Source organism: Periplaneta americana, chromosome 13, assembly GCF_040183065.1.
Source record: "Periplaneta americana isolate PAMFEO1 chromosome 13, P.americana_PAMFEO1_priV1, whole genome shotgun sequence".
NCBI classification, from domain to species: Eukaryota; Metazoa; Arthropoda; class Insecta; order Blattodea; family Blattidae; genus Periplaneta; species Periplaneta americana.
The window spans coordinates 56,390,272-56,410,418 of NC_091129.1; the positions used below are offsets into that span (position 1 = coordinate 56,390,272).

Genomic DNA, 20,147 nt, shown 5'->3' on the forward strand with positions numbered 1-20,147 from the left:
AAATAAAATTTCTTACAAATTTGTCTTATAAGAACATAATGACGTACTTATACTTGCTTATACTGATTATTTTACCTCTGAAACTATCGATGCCAAAAATACTCTTAATTCTTTCTGAAGGTTTGACTTCTTGGGTTGAGCTCACAGTTCTTTCTGAAGGTTTGACTTCTTGGGTTGGGCTCACAGTTCTTTCCGAAGGTTTGACTTCTTGGGTTGGGCTCACAGTTCTTTCTGAAGGTTTGACTTCTTGGGTTGGGCTCACAGACATATCTTCTTTCAATTGAACATTCTGACACATTTTATCTCTATCAGATGCAGATATCAATGTGTAGATCATTCCATATTTCAGGCAGCGCACTGGTCTATGTGTCATACTCCGCCCCTCAATGCGTTCTAGATTTGCTACCCACTCCAATAAGATCACTAACTCACATTTACAATGCCAGAGATTATTCCCTATATCAAGGACCTTGACATTCGTCAGATTATGGAGAATGCTCAAGGGAAAGTTGCGAAGATTGTTGGAGTTCAAGTCCAAAATATGGAGTTTTGGTAAGAGAGAAAAAGTCTCGGGATATAGGGAGGTAAGTTTGCACGAACTGACATCCAGAAGTAATATAGATGAAGACACAATGAAGGGTGAATTTTCAGGAATGTATAGGTGTGGATTGCCGCTCAAGATCACTGCCTCTAGAAGAGGATTGTGTGAGAAAATCTCCGGGTGTAAGATTAAAAGATCGTTGAGGGAAAGGTCCAGCTCCTCCAGTTGCACCATAGAATGAAATGTTCCATGGTCGATGATCTCAATTTCATTTTGTGACAGATCCAGATACTTGATGGAATCATACTGGCTGAAGCTACTATTGTCCAGAAAAGTCAGCTCATTGTTTGATAAGTCTAAACTTGTAATGGGTCTCGAAGAAACGATGTCCGGAACGTGCATCAGCTGTTGCTCACTGCATGTCACTATGACGTCATTATCTCTTTCGGACGCCACACAGCTACAGGCCGATGATGGACAAGAGTCAAAATATGTTCCAGTAGGAAGGGTAGGACAAACGAGTAGTGCCAAGAACCATCCCTTCGTCCACATACTGCCAGATTTTCTGAAATTTCACAGAAACATCGTACATTAACATTTAATTTACAGCTATCATTCTTATAAGATATTTTATCAGACAATCGCCACATTGTTGCTAGTCTTAATCGTGCAAGCCTATTTATTCTTCATGAAGTCTTAAAAGTTTTACTGTCTAATCAAGCAGTAACTATAAGCAAAGGGATGTCACCAATAATGTGAATAAAAATCAATCTACTATTAGCAGTTTACAATGTGGTCTATGATTCAAAATCGATCATATCGATCGCTACGTGATCATTTTAAGTCGAATTACTTTAGGAACAATAAAAAAATCCTTATACATGAATTCTTTCAGAAAGCAAGAGAACTACAAACGCCTTGCATTGGATTTACGATCGATAGATCATCCTTGCAAAAGTACTGGTCAACTATATTCTTAATCACACCAAATTCACTTGATTTCCAGATATGCGTCTGTAATTCTGTGTCTTCTGAGACCGCAGAGGTATTTTACATGTAATTCACAATACAAAGTAGACGATGTAGGTCACAACAGGCATTCAAAATCCGCTGTTTTCAAAGAATCTAGACAAGAGATCACCACTATACATGACTGACATTAAGATTTAGATTCAAGTTTAGTTTAATGAATCAGCTTGGAATAAAATTAAAGTTATGTTACAACCATATTTTCACGTCAGAATTAACAGTACCGAGAACGGTGGTGTAGGCGGTATCGTCCTGGACTCGCATTCGGAAGATCCGGTTTCAAAACCCTAAGCCGACCAATCTGAGTGTTTTTTTCGAGTTTTTTCCCCACTTGCAAAGGCAAATGCCAAATTGAACTTATTTTCTATTTATCCCGAACATTTTGCCCGTTGTCTATACAAGGTGAACCGTAAGTAATGCCATTTAATTTCAGAGGGTTATTCTTTCTAATATTTCAAACAAAAAAAGTTAAATATAGTTTTGCTCGTTTTTGCTTCCTTTTCGAAATAAAAATTGTTTTATATGAAATATTTCATAACGTGTTTTGTGAAGCCATTGATTTAGTTCCCAATATGCTCAGTCAATTTAAGAGAGCAGTGTATAATAAATAATACATGACAGAAATAATTTTAGATTCGTCCTTTAAATGTGCAGAAATTTAATCCGAACAAATGAAGTCTTCGGAGTTAGTACTAATTTCATGTGGCCAAACAAAATACATTTTTAGGTTAGGTCTCGTGAGTCAATTGTTTAGTCAAACCAATAAATTTCATACTGCCAGACAAAACACATAACATGTCGATCCCTTTGTCGTACAGTTTGCCTACGAAAATATATTACAAATTATTGAATTATTTATAATAACCTTCCAACATAAAGATAAAGTAAATACGCCATTCAGTTCGTAGAATCGTGTGATATCTGGTAACAATTGGCAACACTGACAAGGCGGCAATATTTACTGTTTAGGAACTGTTCTTACGTGATCCTCACTATACTTACGGTTCAACCTGTATATATTATACTGTATATGCGTCTAAGTCCACCGTTGTGGCTGAGGGATTAGCGAGTCTAACTCCGAATCCGGCGGGTCCGACTTCGATCCCCGGTCGGGACGAGTTGCCTGGGTGAGGTTTCTTCGGGGTTTTTCCCCTTCATCCTATAGATGAATAACTTTATCAGGCGATTGGAACCCCAATCATTTTCGCCACTTTCTTTCCTCCCCTATCATCATTTCATTCATCATCCCGTTACTACTTCTCGTTTTCAAATCGCTCTACAGGCAGCCCTCCGAAGCTGCTGGCTCTCTCGACCGGCCTCCGTGGATTGTATTCATATGGTGATGGATAGCTTCTGCAACGGAACCCGGGTCAGAGCTTCTCGGGGAGGGGGGACTTCCGCCTCGGACCGTTAAGGGAGTCTTGGGGGGGGGGTTGCCGAAGCAGGAGTGGTACATGGACTCTGTTGGCTGTAGGGACCGGTCGTTAAGGGGGTCGAGTGGTTAGGTCGGTGCGCGTAGAGGATCGGTGGGCACGCATCTCATCCCATATAGGGAGTTATACAATAGACCTCAGGTCGTAGTGCTTGAGATAATTCCCTTCCTCCCAACAAGAAAAAAAAATGCGTCTACGGGCGATTATTAAAAACCGAAAATTTTATTCGTAGGAATTAATGCTAATTTCCAAAAATGTATTATTTGTGTTATCTACCAACCACCTAAAGTTAACGATATTATAGACATTGAAAGATCCCTATTGAATATTATTACAGATTATGAACATGTAATATTGGACGAATTCAATAACAATTTACTAGTTCCATCTTCAATCCACACGAGACAATTACAATGTTTCAGGCTCTTGATTTAGCCGAGCACACTCACCAGTTTTCTGATTCCCTACTAGACCTGATTATTAACAATAATACGGATAGAGTACTGACGCATGGACAATGTGCAGCCCCGGAAATATCATCTCATGATATTATATATCTGGTATATTCCTTGAAATGTCCTAAACCAAAATAAAAATTTATTACATACCGCGACTTAAAAAGGTATCGACAAGACTCAACTACAGTCAGACGTAGCAAAAATTTCTTAGCCATCCATATGGACTTTACACTCAGTTGAACTTCTCTCACATAAACTTAAGGTGTAATTCCTATGAAGCGTCTGACATTTACGGCTGGCGCATTATTAGGCGATTTCTATGAAACGTCAGATGTGTGCGATCTTTTGGTAGTGAGAGGACACTTGCACAGTGAGTGAAAGCGATTTATTGTTATATTTGAAGACCTAATTCTAAATATGCGAATTTCCAATTTTTCAAATTTCATTTTATTCAATCTAAGGAAGGAACATCCATATGAGAATATGATACTAAATTGTCTTAGTCGTATCTCAACTGTAAGTGACTCATTCATGCGCCAAAAGACGTTGTTGTAGGTATCTTAATAGGCCTATGTATTTCGCAATTTGTTTTTCATCAATATTTCAGAAAGTTGTTTTTTAGCACTTAACACATTTAGAATGTTAGGTCCTCATTTGCTATTGCAAGAAAAATGAAGGGGAAGAAATTCTGCTCCAACAAATAAATGAGGGAAACGCCGAAGTATATCCCATATTTATTTTAGAACAAGGCGTGAGGAAGGTTTTTTACAACACTAATCAATCGGCACATGTTACAAGATGACAAGATATTTCGAGAGTTTTTCAGACTAAACATTGCCCAATTCAACTATGTTCTCGATCTGAACAAAGACGATCTCAAGAAAGATTCTTCAAGTAGATATCTGTACCCTATAACTCTTGACGAACGAAAAGTTAGCCATAACACTGAGGTATGTAAAGTAAAAATGCTTTATAGTAGTATTGTAGTAATACTACTACTATTTAATCAATTTTTTCTTGCAAACATTGAAATGTAAGAATGCAAAAAGTGTAAAGTAAAAATACTTTATTGGTATAAACTGTAGAGATTTAATTTATGTTTTATTTTTCAACACTGAAAAACAATCACAGTGGTTCAAAAGTTGCCGGGTTTCAAATCCCGAATAGTCATACGAGTCACTACTAGTGCTTGTTGATGCTGAAAGTTCCGGTGGCAAAATGAAAGGATTTGTGTAGCGGCTTTCCAAATCAAAAACCATCTGCAGTGATCTCATTTTCACCTCATGAATCACATTTGATCTAAGTTTTTTTTTTTTTTTTTTTTTTTTACGGAGATCGCAATACTTTAGTCAATGTCATCATCGCGATTCTGATTCAAACTGTCTATTTTTTCTATCGATACGCATATCCTCCAGCAAGCCTATACTTTTTTCGTGGTGTCTTTGGCGTTTACTCGGTGGTCGAAGAGAATTCACCGTTCTGTCCACATTCTGTGTTGAAGTATGATTTGTGATATGAGAAGTTGATGGTGCACCAGCGTCCTCCGTTGCAGTGTCTTCCATCATTAGCATGTCGTCTTCTTGGGTGCTTGTATCGTCACACTGAATATTGGATATGCTTCTGTGGAATTAAAAATAACAATTTAATTGTTAATTAAATTACTACACTTCACAGTTTATCGCGGTTTAGACTGTATTATGAACTAGACCCTAATGAACCACCACCCATCTAAAAATCTTATACCACTTGCTAGGGGTGATGGTTTTGCGAATATTTATGGGTTTTATGTGCGAGATTCATTTACGAAATATTTCAATAGTCACGCAGGGACAGTACCTTGGCAAAATAATCTTATTACTAGAACTCAGTAAGCTAATTATTTACACATTATACAACATGTTTACAACAATATAAATGTGTTACATACTGCTAATAAACTACATAAATTTAGGATAGATTATATTTTTCTTACCTGATCTCTCGACAAATTCTTCTATTTCTTTTAACAATTTTGTCTTTGTAGACTGCTCGCGACATCAAAGATGCATGGAAACTTCGACACCATTTCGACCAGTTTTTCATCTTCCAAAACAGTAAATGAAACTTTTGCTTCAGACATTATACAGCAAGTCAAGTAGAGGCTCTTTTCTCCTAGACGCGCTGCGGCTGCGTCTGTACTGCTCTCAAAGGGATACAGCCGCGCGGCTCAACCTACACTACGGTTGAAGCAGTATAGGAATCACTTCCCTAACATCCCATTGCAGCAGTGTAGTGTGTCACACGCAATCCGTCAGCCGCGTGCGTCAGCCGCTTCATAGGAATTACACCTTTGACAACTTAATCTTTCTGACGCTGTTGTCACTTGGTTTGGCTCCTATCTTCGCGACCGCCAACGAAGTGTTACAGCAGGTATTTTCTCTTCGGAATGACGTGTCGTGAAGTCCGGAGTACTACAAGGCTCAGTACTTGGACCTCTTTTGTTTATTATATATGTCAATGACATGACTAAAATGATAAAACATTGTAGACATCATATGTACGCCGACGATTTACAAATATACAACGATTTTCATCCTGACGAAATGATAGACGTAATAAAAAGACAATGAAGACTTGGACTTATAAATTTGGATTGAGGCTGAACCCAGAGAAATCTCAGGCAATAGTGATGGGTCATCAACGTCTTCTTAGTACTGTACTGTAGACTGTAAGAATTTGCCTAGCATCGTGTTTAAATGTACAAATAATATAATACAGTTAAGCAGTAAAAACTCTTGGAATCTTTATGAATCTTATCTTAACTGGAACACTCAAGTCACCCATTTATGCAAGGAAATATTGTCGCTGCTCCACCCTTTGAAACACGTAAAACACTTTCTACTACTTACATCAGAACGGGTAGAAGAGAAAGTGACGTTACTTCCTCTAGTTCAGTGGTTCGTCGCCGAGTGGCGCTAGCCCTGTTTTCCGTGCCTAGTTTCAGGATCGCTATCCAAGTGAATGCAAGAGGTTTTTAAAAATAAGCCATTAGATAAGAATGTATTGTAGAGTACTTAGTTACAATATTTTACTTCTTTAAAAATGTAATATTACTACATTAACAAATTATTTATTATTATTTATTTATTTATTTATTTATTTATTTAATCTCGCAGAGCTAAGACCAGTAGGCCTTCTCTTCCGCCCAGCCAGACTCTAATTCTAATTGAATACAATTGCTTACATAGTTATTACATTAATATCTAGACCATAAAACAACATGAAAGTAAATAATGAAAGTTGGATAAGTAATGTTAGTGTGACAATAACAAATATTGGTAAGTAGTTATAATAATAATAATAATAATAATAATATTAATAATAATAATGAGATAATTTAGATATTTATCTGTGATATATATAAAACCATTAAACAGTGAGAAACCTGAAACAGCTATTATTGTTAACGAGAATTGTTAGAAAAATATTTCGTTAGTCTATTCTTAAATTGGTTTGATGTCTGACAGTCCCTGACATTACTAGGTAGGGAATTCCAAAGCCGAGGAACAGCCACAGTGAAAGAAGAAGAATATGAGGATGTTCCGTGGGAGGGAATGGATAATATTGAGGAGTGTTGTGATCGTGTGTCTAGGTTATGATGGGTAGATAAATTTTGAAAACGAGACGCGAGATAGACAGGAGTGGAGAAATGCAATATGTGAAAGAAAAGGAAAAGACAGTGGATTTTCCTACGATCTTCTAGACGGAGCCAGGACAACATTTCGAGGGATGGTGTTACGTGATCAGCCCGCGAATATTGCAGACGAAACGGACGCACATATTATGAACACGTTGAAGTCTCTGCGCCGAAGTAACGCTTAGGTCAGTAAGCAGAATATCACAGTAATCGAAGTGGGGCATCACAAGTGTTTGCACTAACATTTTTTTCATGGAAAAGGGTAGAAAATTCTTCAATCGTCTAAACGAGTGGATTAATGAGAATACTTTTTTGCAGGTTTCTGCAACTTGAATGTTCTAATTTAAACTTTTATCCATATAAATACCTAGATTCTTTACTGATTCTCTGAACGGAATTTCGGTGCCGTATATTTTAATCGGAGACAAATTTGGTATGGTAATAGTGCTTAACAAACGTGAATGGCCCACAATGATTGACTGTGATTTTTCTGGATTTAGTTTAAGTCGGAATTTCCGTGTCCGTGTCCAGATTGAGTCCAGATCGTCATTAATTTTAGTTATTGCATCATTTATTTCGCCAGTGTGGAATTTTATGTATATTTGAAGGTCGTCTGCATAGAGATGGTGTCGGCAGTACTTTAGAGATTCTGATATGTCGTTGATATAAATTGTAAATAGTAAAGGGCCAAGAACTGATCCCTGTGGGATCCCTGACCTCACGGCCTGCCAAGAGGAAGAACGATTTCCAGCTATCACACTTTGTTGGCTGCCATTAAGGTAAGAGGCAAATCACAGGACAACGTGCTCTTCTAGGTGTAGTCTTCTGAGTTTACATATTAACAAGTCAATTTCTACAGAATCGAAGGCTTTGCTGAAGTCAAGTAAAGTCATTATCGTTAATTTACGTTCGTCCCGGACCTCACGCAGATCTTCCGTGATTTTATGTGAATTATATAACACAACCCTGAATAGTAAATATAATAATTAACCTAAAAATGGAACATTGTGCCGGCTTCAGCCAGAAATACGCAAAAAAGTACAGCATCGCAAAACTGAACATTTTTATGGCATGATAAAGTACGCATTGACATGAAATTATAGTTTTTATACACGAGAAAGAATGTAATATAATAAAGGAGACACTTTATTTTCACCAATAGTTTTTATCTACTATTTAGTCATTAGTTGCAGTTGTATCTGAATTATACGTAATTCAGAGGTACAAAAAATATTACGTGCAATAAGACTCATAAATTAAGCTTCGATATTATAGTCTATCTATGCTAATGTAAGTTCTGATCTTTTGAAATACCTAAGTTATTTTGTGTTTTGCAAAATTAAAACAATTTGGTAGCACTGTATTAAGTAGTTGTATGCTACTTATTGGAGAATATTAAATCAACGACTTTTCCGTGAGATCTATTACTTTCTCATATGCTCGATTAGAAATCTCTTATGATGTGGAAACGTAATAAATAAATGTAATAAACTTGTAAACTAGATTAAGTTCTAGCCTAGATGCAAGTAGAATTATACTGTACTTTTGTTACCGAAATAACTTTTACGTTAATTACGACTAAAGTGTTATCATCAAAAATAAAATAATTAATAATTAAACATGTGTATTTAATGAAGTAGAAGCTAGGTGCTTGGATTCAATTAGGAGTTCACAATTAGCACTTGAATACAGCACATTTTTTAACCGGCACATAGATTGAAAAATGTTCAGATGCAGAAAGTCTATGGTACCTAATTACACAATATAATCATTTTCTAATTTCAAAATGTCGCTCTAAAGTCTAGAGGATCCTGGTTAAATTTTTTGTCAGAATATATTTAAATCTGCTATCCCACAAGAATTAATATATTTCGCTACTGCTCTGAATTGTCACTCTAAATAATTCAAGGGTTCTTTCTTAAGCAAACGTGTTCTTTGTATTGTCAATTACGTGTAATATATTTTCTAAAATCGTGTAATGCTAGAATCATTTGTACAGGGCAGACGAGGGAGTCTTTGAGTTCAAGGTCGTTCATTCACCTTTGAATTCTTTTGTAGTTTCACTTTTCTCGAACCCATCACAGTTTATGACTCTAAAAAATGTATCGATTTTGAAAAACTCACACTAAACAGCTGAAATGCTGGTTTGGAGTTCATTCAATGGAAGGAATTACGGTCAATATAACTATAATAATTTTGGGCATTCAGGTGGAGAGTAATGGCACATAAATGCATACAGTCGCATGATTAGCTACGGTGTTCTCCTGATTTTCGGGTGTCACATCCAATTATTTTTTACTCGGATATTTAACGATGCTGTATCAACTACTGGGTTATTTAGCGTCAATGGAATTGGTCATAGCCAGATAGTATTTGGTAAGGGTACATTGTTATGAGAAAGTATTAATGTCCTCTTCGTTGGATATTTTCTCTTCTTTTCTTTTTTTAAGATATCGAGGCAAGTTTGGGAAAATATGTGTTATGGCATACGGTTTTGGTCGCCTGTTACTGCATGGAAGTCCCACCTCTTTATCGGCAATAATAAATTTATCGGCTCTTACAATCAATAGTCGCCCTCGGTAGCGCAGTTGGTATAGCGTTCGTTGGCCTTCTATGCTCGAGGCTGCGGGTTCGATCCCGCCCGAGATCGATGGCATTTAAGTGTGTTTAAATGCGACAGGCCCATGTCAGTTGATTTACTGGCATGTAAAAAAAACTCTTGTGGGACAAAATTCCGACACACCGGCGAAGCTGATATAACCTCTGCAGTTGCGAACGTCGTTAAATAAATCATAATTTTAAAAAATCACAATCAAAACCGCAGAAAAATGGATATCACAGATATAAGAATGAACATACGGTTTTCTGTGTTCGTGGAATTGCTCTACACCACTTCTGAAAAATAGTCTAGTCTTTGGGTGGATAAAAGAAACTTCTCTTCCTTACAGATTATACAGTATAATTGGATTTACATCAAGAACAAAACAATTAGGCTTATTACTACTCGCTCACATAAACGGCACAATAAAAATCACCGGAACAACACAAGAAATATCTTCTTAATTCCATAGCAGAAGGAGTTTTACCTGCCCTGTCCACAGTATTAAGAGGAAAACTGGAATCTTAGAACGATCGCCACGCCAAGGTTTCGCTCAGTTGCGTGGCGACAATAGGGGGTTTAAAAGTCCCATTAGACCCTTGCCGAGTTACCACACTTTCTATTCTAAACGCTCTGCTTACATTAAAAAGAATATTATACAGACACTTGTTAGGCCCCATTTCGATTACTTTGATTCTTTGTCAACAAACTTAAGTTCTAACTTAAATGAGAGACTGCAACGTATTCATCTATTACTAATAATAAATCTGTAGCCGAAATTTTTCTGGTAATTTTCGATTTTCCAAAAATAATTGGTCTTAACATATATAATTAATCGCCCTGAAACCAAAAATAGCTTTTTTGACATTTTTGTCTGTCTGTCTGTCTGTCTGTCTGTCTGTCTGTCTGTCTGTCTGTCTGTCTGTCTGTCTGTCTGTCTGTCTGTCTGTCTGTCTGTCTGTCACCTTTTCACGCGATAATGGCTGAACCGATTTATATGAAAATTGGAATATAAATTAAGTTCATTGTAACTTAGATTTTAGGCTACATGGCATTCGAAATATTTTCTTTAAAAGGGGGGTTATAAGGGGGCTTGAATTAAATAAATCGAAATATCTCCCTTATTATTAATTTTCATGAAAAATATTACATAACAAATGTTTCTTTAAAAATAATTTTCGATAAGTTTTATTCTATGCAAAATTTTGATAGGACTGATATTTAATGAGATAAATGAGTTTCAAAATTACAATAACGACATCTAAGGCGGTGTAATGAAATAAAAAGCAAATGACTTCGTCTATAAGGGGTTTTGTACAACAACAATCGAAAGCTATGAAACATAGCCTACAGAGAATGTTTCTATGTTTGTATGAAGTAATATCAGAAGCTAAATTAACCGATTTGTATAATTAATTATGATTTCACCATTGGAAAGTGCAGTTTCTCTAGATGGACATAATGCTATAATGTTATTACAGTAACTTCTGAGTGAATCGAGGACAGGTAAGATTAAAATAGCTTCTTATGCACAGAAAACTTGATATGCTATTCTGTACATTCGTTTCCTGTATTTCCTAAAATAATTTTTATGACCAAATGAATGGTCTCTGGAACAAAATGATCGCATTTTAATTTTTTTTAATACAATTTAAATTAAGTAACACAATAAACGATTTGGCCTTCTATCAAACACGATTGTTCCCTGGATCAAATGTCCTATTTTAATTATGTAATTACTTTATATTTATTTCTAACAAGTGCAGCGGAGCGCACGGGTACGGCTAGTAATGTATATGATTCGTCTGTAATATTCGAAAATTTGACCATGTAACACCGACACTTGAGCTCCTCTCGTGGGGTCGTCTAAAGGAACGAAGAATCATGATATTCTTTCACTTCTATACAAAATTCCATGTAACTCTTCTCCAAATTACTTGTCTTCGCGCTTTCAGTTCCTCATTACTTCACAAAATCAACATCAATCTCTCCTTTCTATTCTTCGTACAGAGCTTCCCTATACTCATCCTCCTATACTGTATAATTACCTTGCCTTTGGAATTCGTTACCTAGTGACGTCAGGGATTGCCGGACACTGTCACAGTTTAAAAGTAAACTAGAAAATTATGTTCTATCTCACGAAATCCGTTTCTGAGAAGTTTCTAGATTTATGCCGAAGTTTTTATCTTTAGTATTTCGTCAATAATTTCCTTTTCTTAGATTGAACCTTTCTCTTGCCTTTGTGTCAGGGTACTACAACAGCTTATTGTCCCTTGGTTAATAATAACGACGCTGAGTGTCACTGTTATTTTGTGTCTGTATTTGTTGTATATGTTTTTACTTTTATTTTTTTTTGCATCATTGCTTAATATGTTAGACTAAATATTATTATATTTAATTTCTACTTGTATGTTCAGTTGTTTCTTTTATGTCATATTCATTCTGTCACACATTATTACATTAGATTAATTGTATCATAATGTATAATTTTTGTATTGCATTTCTGGTGGTGTGGAAGAGAAGGTCTGATGACCTTAACACTAACAGAATAAATAAATAAATTTAAAAACTAACATATGAGCATTGATTTTTAAACAACAAAAATAACTACATTTAAATATTAATCGTATAAGCCGCCGAGATGAGATGGACAGACAAGCATTTGTTCAGCCTTTTGGTGCCAAAATATGATAAAGAATGTTATCGTGTGACTCGCTCCATAGACCATACACTTTCCACCATCAACAGTCAGACCATCCTTTCTTTGGGGAACAGTATACAGAAACTAACATAAAAGAAAATATATCTTTGTAATTTTAATCACTTCATTCATTGTGAATTACTTTTATTATTATTTTACGTTCATTCAGTTTTTTTCATCTAACTGACGAGTGAAAGAAACACCAAACTCATGACCTTAATCCAACCACCATCTTCTTCGCCTTTGTCAATGATTCATTTTCCCTGCGAGCTATTTTCGACAGAAGTTAACTTACTTCTTACCGCTGATTAATTTTAATTTAGTTTTAAATGTAAATCAATTAATACATACACACTGCTCACCAGGAACATCATCCGTCTTGTCAGTTTTAATCCCTTCGCAATACTAAACTGTTCTACGTCTCTAATGTCTGTCGATAATTACAGTATTTTTCTTTTGCTAAACATTCACTCAAAGATAAGACAAACAACATTCCTTATCTTTAAATGACTGAACTACTACGCCACAAGCGATATTTTAAGTACTTAAACTTCGCATTCAAGATCCTGCAATCATTTATACCATAAATTTCGACAAAATAACGCCCCAAGACTTTCTTCCTCAACACAATATAATCAATACAACATACCCGAAGTAGGCCTTAAGATTGAAGAACCACAAGCGTAGTTGATAGCTCAGATGATAAGCGCATTTATACAACCCTTACACTCTCAGTAATAATGAGTTAATAATACTGACAATACTCATCAATATTTCAGCGAACCTACATGATCAGTATTACTGCCAATATTAATTCTGATCAGTATTAATATCCTTCTTGTTCAGTACAGATGCACAAGTACAATGGATCCATTTGCAAGATATCGGAATGTTACAACCAGTCTCACTTCGACTGATAAACAGGTCCTCATGTTCGTATTCTACCTGACTGAAAGAGGATGTGCCATTCGAAGTAATTTGCCTAAGGTAGCCGGTCACTCATTCGGAAATACTTTTTGTAATCTCCTGCATCAATAAGCTATATTTCCTGCAACAGATTAATGTGAGAATGCATCTTTCGCTTTTGTAGACAATCTTAAACCTATTGTTTTCGTTCAGCTCTGCGTTTTGTGGCTAGTGCTAATATTAATTATACCTAAACATGCATTTCTTTTATTAGAAAGGGGTTTTGAAGACTTAAAGCTTTCTTCTAGAATTGCACCATCGTGTATCAGTTCAGCAAGAAAAATTGCCTCCTTTGATATAGCTGAACTGGAGAAATGCAGAATGACAAATAATTTTATTAATAAAGTGCATGAATCACTCATTATAATGATTCACACACATCATCTGCATCAAATCCTTAGAATTTCGACGCTATTATCTTCTTTAGCTCCTTACGATAATTAGACCGCAAGGTATTTATTTTTTTCCTCACACCCCCACGATTTGCATTGGGCTAAATTTTCTTAAGCACACCCAGCAGTGTATCAAGTTCTGTATTACGTTTGTTTTTATTGACATATGACTTGTACGAATCCCATATCTCAGGTACGCGTCTCGTGTAATTCACTGGAATGTTACTATAGTTGGATACTCCACGCAGGAAGTTGTAGTACACGCATCATTGTCCGTGGTTGCTTCATAAAGCCAGGTGCACACATCGTTGTTTAAACGTACGGTACCGCTGCGACACCGTAAAATCGGTATGGCATACTACAAGCACAGTTTAGTATATACAGTTGCGAAGCTCAATACTTACTAAATATGCAAACATAGACAGTTGAAATATGCATCCATAGATAGTTGCTAGCCACCAGGATCGCTACTATCACCTCATCACAGACTCTTTCCCTAGCAGACGATAAAATGTATTGTACTTTTGATATCGTGTTCTTTTGAAAAATTAACACCTTCCTTCCACTATTGAAATACGAAATACATAAGGTTTATATATTATTTTCATAAAGTACATATTATATTTTATAAACTCACCTTCCTGGATCTTTCGGAAGGATAACTCTGACCTCTTTTTCTTAGAATTTATAGTGCAACAAACGTTTCCTTGTCCCATATTATTACTCAAATTATTGTATTTTAGCCATTTACAGTTATTACAACCGATAACGAACATTTCACAGTTTACACAACTTTTCACAACAATGCGAAATACGGCACAGTCAATGCCGTTTCGATCTAGACCAGGCCGTAATATATGTTCGGGTTTTCTATTTCAGTGTATGGAGCTCAGTGAATTATTATATTATAACTTTATTGCGTATCATAGCTAAGTTTTATCTAGTGTAATGTGTCCACAAGTTCCCTTTACTTCTTGTTGCATAATATGTTGCAGAAATAATTACAAAACTGTGTTATTTTAATGTGAAGAGAATTTTACATGTTTACATAATCTTTTCGCATCAACATTTTAAGTTTAGAATGGAAGCTATTTTGAGGTTTAATAAAAAAAAATTTATATTGTGATTTTAATATAGCACATCTACCTTCCTTGATAAGGACAGAAAATTTACCATATGAAATTAGTGTACGTACGATTGTTACTTCGTCTCTTAGGTAGTAGATAAATACAATAATTCAATACTCAATTGTATTAAAATATAGAAAAATTGAATGTGCGGAGTATTATACATGACATTATGCTTAATTATAATGTACTCGTATAATTGAGAATTTAGGAATATAAGATATAGTAAACATAACCTATAATATTTCCATATGAATGGCAGGGTATTGGAGACCACTAAAATTAGACAGAAAGGGGCAACTGGGACAATAAACATAACCTATAATTTCAACATATCTAAATATTCGTGCGGTGCAACTGAAAATTATTGAATCGTGAATAAATGAACGTACAATTATTTCGCAATATTTAATCGAAATAAAGGCAGGTAGGTCTATTACACATACGAATAAAGTAATTATCACGCCAAAAATAATATTACAACTTAACTCGCAAGGAATTATGTCTGAAGTGTCTCCTAATCAGTTTTAAATTTTATTAATGCAATTACACTACATTTTAGAGAAATATATGTTACTTTTTATGCATTCTAATTTATATGGTTGAAACGCCGCCCTTCGTGATCGGGTTAAGCGAGTCACATGGTCTGCCTTACGGCCTGTATTAGATCACGATGTCTATTGTTCCTAGTACACACAGCGCTCCAAGCGGATGGCAACTATAGCGAGAAATGCAAAAAAATCACCCCAAGCTTCGCGACTGTATATACTAGACTGTGCTACAAGTCAGATGGGATACTGCATACACACACCTCCGGCGACGTTGCGGCACTGCACGTCCATTTTGCGTGCAGTTTGTGCCGCAGTTTCCCACGACACTGCAACGGTACCACACACGCAACTAGTCGTGTGGTCTGTTGAACATACACACGTCCATTGATTTTCCGTAATCATAAATTGCCAAGTTTGAAGAGTTAGATATATAATTGTTTATTGGAGAAGTGGAGATAGATCTAAACTGCGAAGATTTTCTTTCTACAGCCTAATTACAAGCGTATGTCATTTTCAAAAATATCAACGCTCAAATTTACTCAGACTCTACATGAAGTGACATTCAAGTTGACTAACAACCCAAATGAAGGAACAACTACAATTAATTTAAAAGTTTTTGGAAAACGGGCGCAAAAGAACAATATTAGTTCAAGACATTACAGAGGTCACACCAAAACCAACAAGAAAAATTACAGACATCTCCAAAGGAAAAAGAAAGATTTGAAGGAAATGTTTACATACATGCTAGAGAAAATAGAAAACATTACAATACCCTATTCAATTTTTAGTTTCAAGATTTAGACTGTATCGGCTACTTTAAATTGTTTCTATGGGTTATATAACGTAGAAATGTCACTAATTTTATTTAATTTAAAAATACTTATGTTTTTATTTTGTGAATAGCATTAAAATGTTAAATAATGGATGAGACAAGCAAACAAAATTTATTTGTAATTCATTTAAATATTTTACTGAGTTATAGTTCACACTATGTTACTTAAAATTGCAGTTAGAACCTTGTATCGCTCGGTCTCGGTTGGCGACGGAATTTTCTCGTCGCCAAACTTCTAGAACAGCCCAGAGATTCACACAGCCTCCTATCAAATTAGTACCGGGTAAAAGACTGTTCGAGCGTGGTGATGAATACACCGCCTCATTCTAGTGCGGGGATCTGCCTACATGCCTCCATAAGTGCCTTCATGGCATGTGAAGGGGCTACCTTTACCTAACCTTGTTTTGCAACGAGATTTGCTTCTCTGTGACTGACAAGGTTCTAACTACAAATTCATCTTAAAACAATGCCTAAAAAAGTACACGCCATAGTCTAACTCTATATATCGTATACATAATATATATTTTAATTGGTTATTTTACAACATTTTATCAACTGCTGTGGTTATCTAGCGTCTGGATGAGATAAAGGTTTTACTGCTAGCGAGGTGAGTCCAGGGTCCACGCCGAAAGTTACCCAGTATTTGCTCTTTATGGATTGAGGAAAAAACCCTAAACAAAACTCAACCAGGCAACTTGTCCCAACCAGGATTTCAATCCGAGCCCGCTCTCTCGTTTCATGGTCAGACATCCTAACCGTTACTCCACAGCGGTGGACTCGACATATATCATTAGAGTGGAATTTGTAACATCAATGCTAAAGTGGAGTAGCCTATCTAGGCCTATATATAGATAACAAAGATAAACTTAAGTTGGAAACTTATCATTCTACGCCCTTGCAACTTAATCTTAGAACATTTTTCCGCAAGCTGTCAATGTGATTTTCAATATGATAAAAGAATCGTAGTTTTCATGACGCGTATTTTTATATTTACGTTGTAGTGTAGCATAATAATTATATTTTAATTAAACACATCGGATCAGTATTTTAAATGTCTTGCGTAAGTAGCGAAATTATTTTATGTTAATGGGTGAGCTAACATATTCCTATCAGGAGCGTAGCGTCTATTAATGTGATTGAAGCATTGCTTTCCTTTTAACTTTTTAAGGAAAGATTTTTTCGTGTATACTAATAAATTATCTATTATTTCTTTTCTTATATTTCATTATTTGGTGTTTATACATTGTTTAGACTCGGAATGCATTTGAACGCGCGGGTGATGTGAGAAGTTAGCTTCCGACTACCTGTTGTGACAATGGGTTGCTGAGTAAAAAAGGAGAAATAGAGAGATACAGAAGCATAATGCTTTCCTTTTCTTTAACCCTCTCACGGTGTGTAACTTGCGACACACATCACTAGGGACCGGATTTTTATGTAATTACATATTCCTTTCAACCTAACCGTATATAAAAAATCTTTGCGAATCTTGTAATTTCCATTAATATATTAAAATTTTATACTAATATTTTTACATATTTACCCCACATTACATATTATGGCTTGGTATTACATTAATCTACATATTTAGGGGTTTTATTCATTTTTACTTCTCTAAAAGGAAAGAAAAAAAGACTTCTGCTGAGGAAGTTTACAATTTGAAATACACAGATTTAAAAAACTTTTTTACCTTCCCAAGAAAGGATATATTTCGGGATCATACATAACATCCTTAGTTCCAGGAAGTAATAGAGACACTCACCCCATACTGCCGACTCTAAATATGAGTGAATAAAAGGCAACCTTTCTCATACAACTACCTTGTATTGTAAAAATCACTCAGAAAGTAGTGTTGCCTTCATGTGGTGGAGTTGGACGAGGACGACGTGATTTGTCTCGAACTATAATTGTTCTGCACATGTCTCAAGCCGTTCCCATGCAATTTGCAACCTTAACCACCCTCTTTCTACTCCTTCCAGGGAAAATCCGTGTCAAGTCTGTTATGAGCCCCAATAAAGTAGCCGAGTTTTGAAAAGAAGCTGGAGTAAAGGAACAAACTGGAAAGATATTCAAAGATTAAAATAAATAGCTTTTCAGGTTATTGCTTGACCTCTTTACTTTAAATTTAGTAGACGTATACGGAAATGGAATTTTCCGAGCAATTATAAAGTGTGGTTGTCGGCTGAAATAATCCTACCCTCCTCAATGAGACAGGAATGTCACTTTTCAAACAACAGTTTGTAAATGCCTATAGTTTGAGGTTTTAGTAGGTACTTTGTTTCTTACAGAGAGCAGCTAAAATGCATGTGTCCCACATCTCCTCTTATTTTCTCCTAATCCAGTAAAGTGAAACAGTGCTTGCAGTGCTGTTGTGTCATTTATTCCACTCAGTTCTCTAGTTTTAGTACTTACAGTATATAGTGCAAGTGAGTTTATCTACTGCTTTCAACTAACTAAAATGGTCCTTGTATCGTCAACCTTAATGACAAAAATAAAATCATGGATTGCAATGGACGAAGCTTTCACTACAGATGGAAAAATAGTAATGTATCAAGTGTGCCGTAAAAAAGTCGGGTGCTCTATGAAATCACAACTGGAGAGTCTTACCTATCCTAGATCTGCCAGATATTGATATTAAATATTTTCATGATTTTACATATTTTGGTACATATTCAGCTTCTTTTTCTTACATAAATATGTACATATTTCACACCTTGATATTACATAAAAATCCGGTCCCTACACATCACGCTTGAGAGTAACTTCCAGCTTATTTCTGTCGTTTCTCCGTTGTATTGACAAGCATTAGCATGCAACATGTGGTACAGTACAAAATGCAGTACTGTGTAGCGTTTGAACAGTTAAATTACAGTACTATAATGCTATAATTATAAACTGTAACATTACTGATAGTTAATAATAGTAGTAGTAATAATAATAATAATAATAATAATAATAATAATAATAATAATAATAACAATATTAATTACGAATGGCTTTCCTGATTCTGTTCGCCCATCTGTCCACGCCTGTAGCACCAAAGTTATTCAAATGATTTTAGTCACATTTATGAGTAGGCCCTAGACCTCTGATATTTTAAGTCTAAAAAACACGTTTAGGCACCTAACGTATTTTATTTTTTTTATATTAAAACAGGCTCTAAATTACTCGTATTAACGTTTTTATAGGCATATCAGAAGAGGATAGCAATGTGTTAGAATTAAGCTATGGAAAACTGAACTTATGTAACTAAATACAATACAATTATACAAATTTAATTTATAGACAGCAGTGTTAGAATTAAAATGTACACAATTAAAATTATATACCTAAATTTAGCTAATTATATAAGTTTGACATCACGTTATTAGGTAATTTAGAAGAGGACAGCAATCATTTAACTAAAATAGGAGGCAGAGGATTCGTAGAGTCCTATTAACTGAGTAGAAAGTAGCTGCTCAAGCCATTAGCAATATCTCGAATGTATTGCAAATACGGATTAGGCCTATTACTTATTCAAAAATCCATGCTTCTTAACTACTGATTTAAAATAATTATATTCTTATGAAGAAATTTAAGAGTATTTATTACTAACTTAATATTGGTTGCTTCCCCTGGGCCCTGCGTCGGCAACTACGCTACGCCACTGAATGATTGAACATTCAGTTCAGAAGTAGTCAGTTTTCTCATAAATCCGAAAACGGTGTAAGGAATCTAGTTTTTGTAAGTCTTAAAGCAGTGAATGGATGTATCCAATATCGCTTCTTTTGTTTCAAAATATATTTTTCGTACACAAAGTAAGCAAACATTACAAGTTTCACACCTATCTCCGATGGCGACAGAAT

General features: G+C 35.4%; 1 protein-coding gene across 3 annotated transcripts in view; it reads right to left on the reverse strand.

Moving 5' to 3' along the window:
- Positions 1-12,890, reverse strand: part of LOC138711954 (SLIT and NTRK-like protein 6) — a 33,530-nt gene extending 20,640 nt beyond the window's left edge. For 2 of the 3 annotated variants that reach the window (XM_069843264.1, XM_069843262.1), the window contains exons 1-2: positions 12,789-12,890; positions 76-1,106 (exon numbers count right to left, since the gene is read on the reverse strand). In XM_069843264.1, the coding sequence (XP_069699365.1) occupies positions 76-1,106; positions 12,789-12,811 (1,054 nt within the window). In that variant the 5' untranslated portion in view covers positions 12,812-12,890. The remainder of the gene's footprint in view (positions 1-75; positions 1,107-12,788) is intronic. The other variant, XM_069843263.1, reaches the window with a different exon arrangement.
- Positions 12,891-20,147: the final 7,257 nt, after the last annotated feature.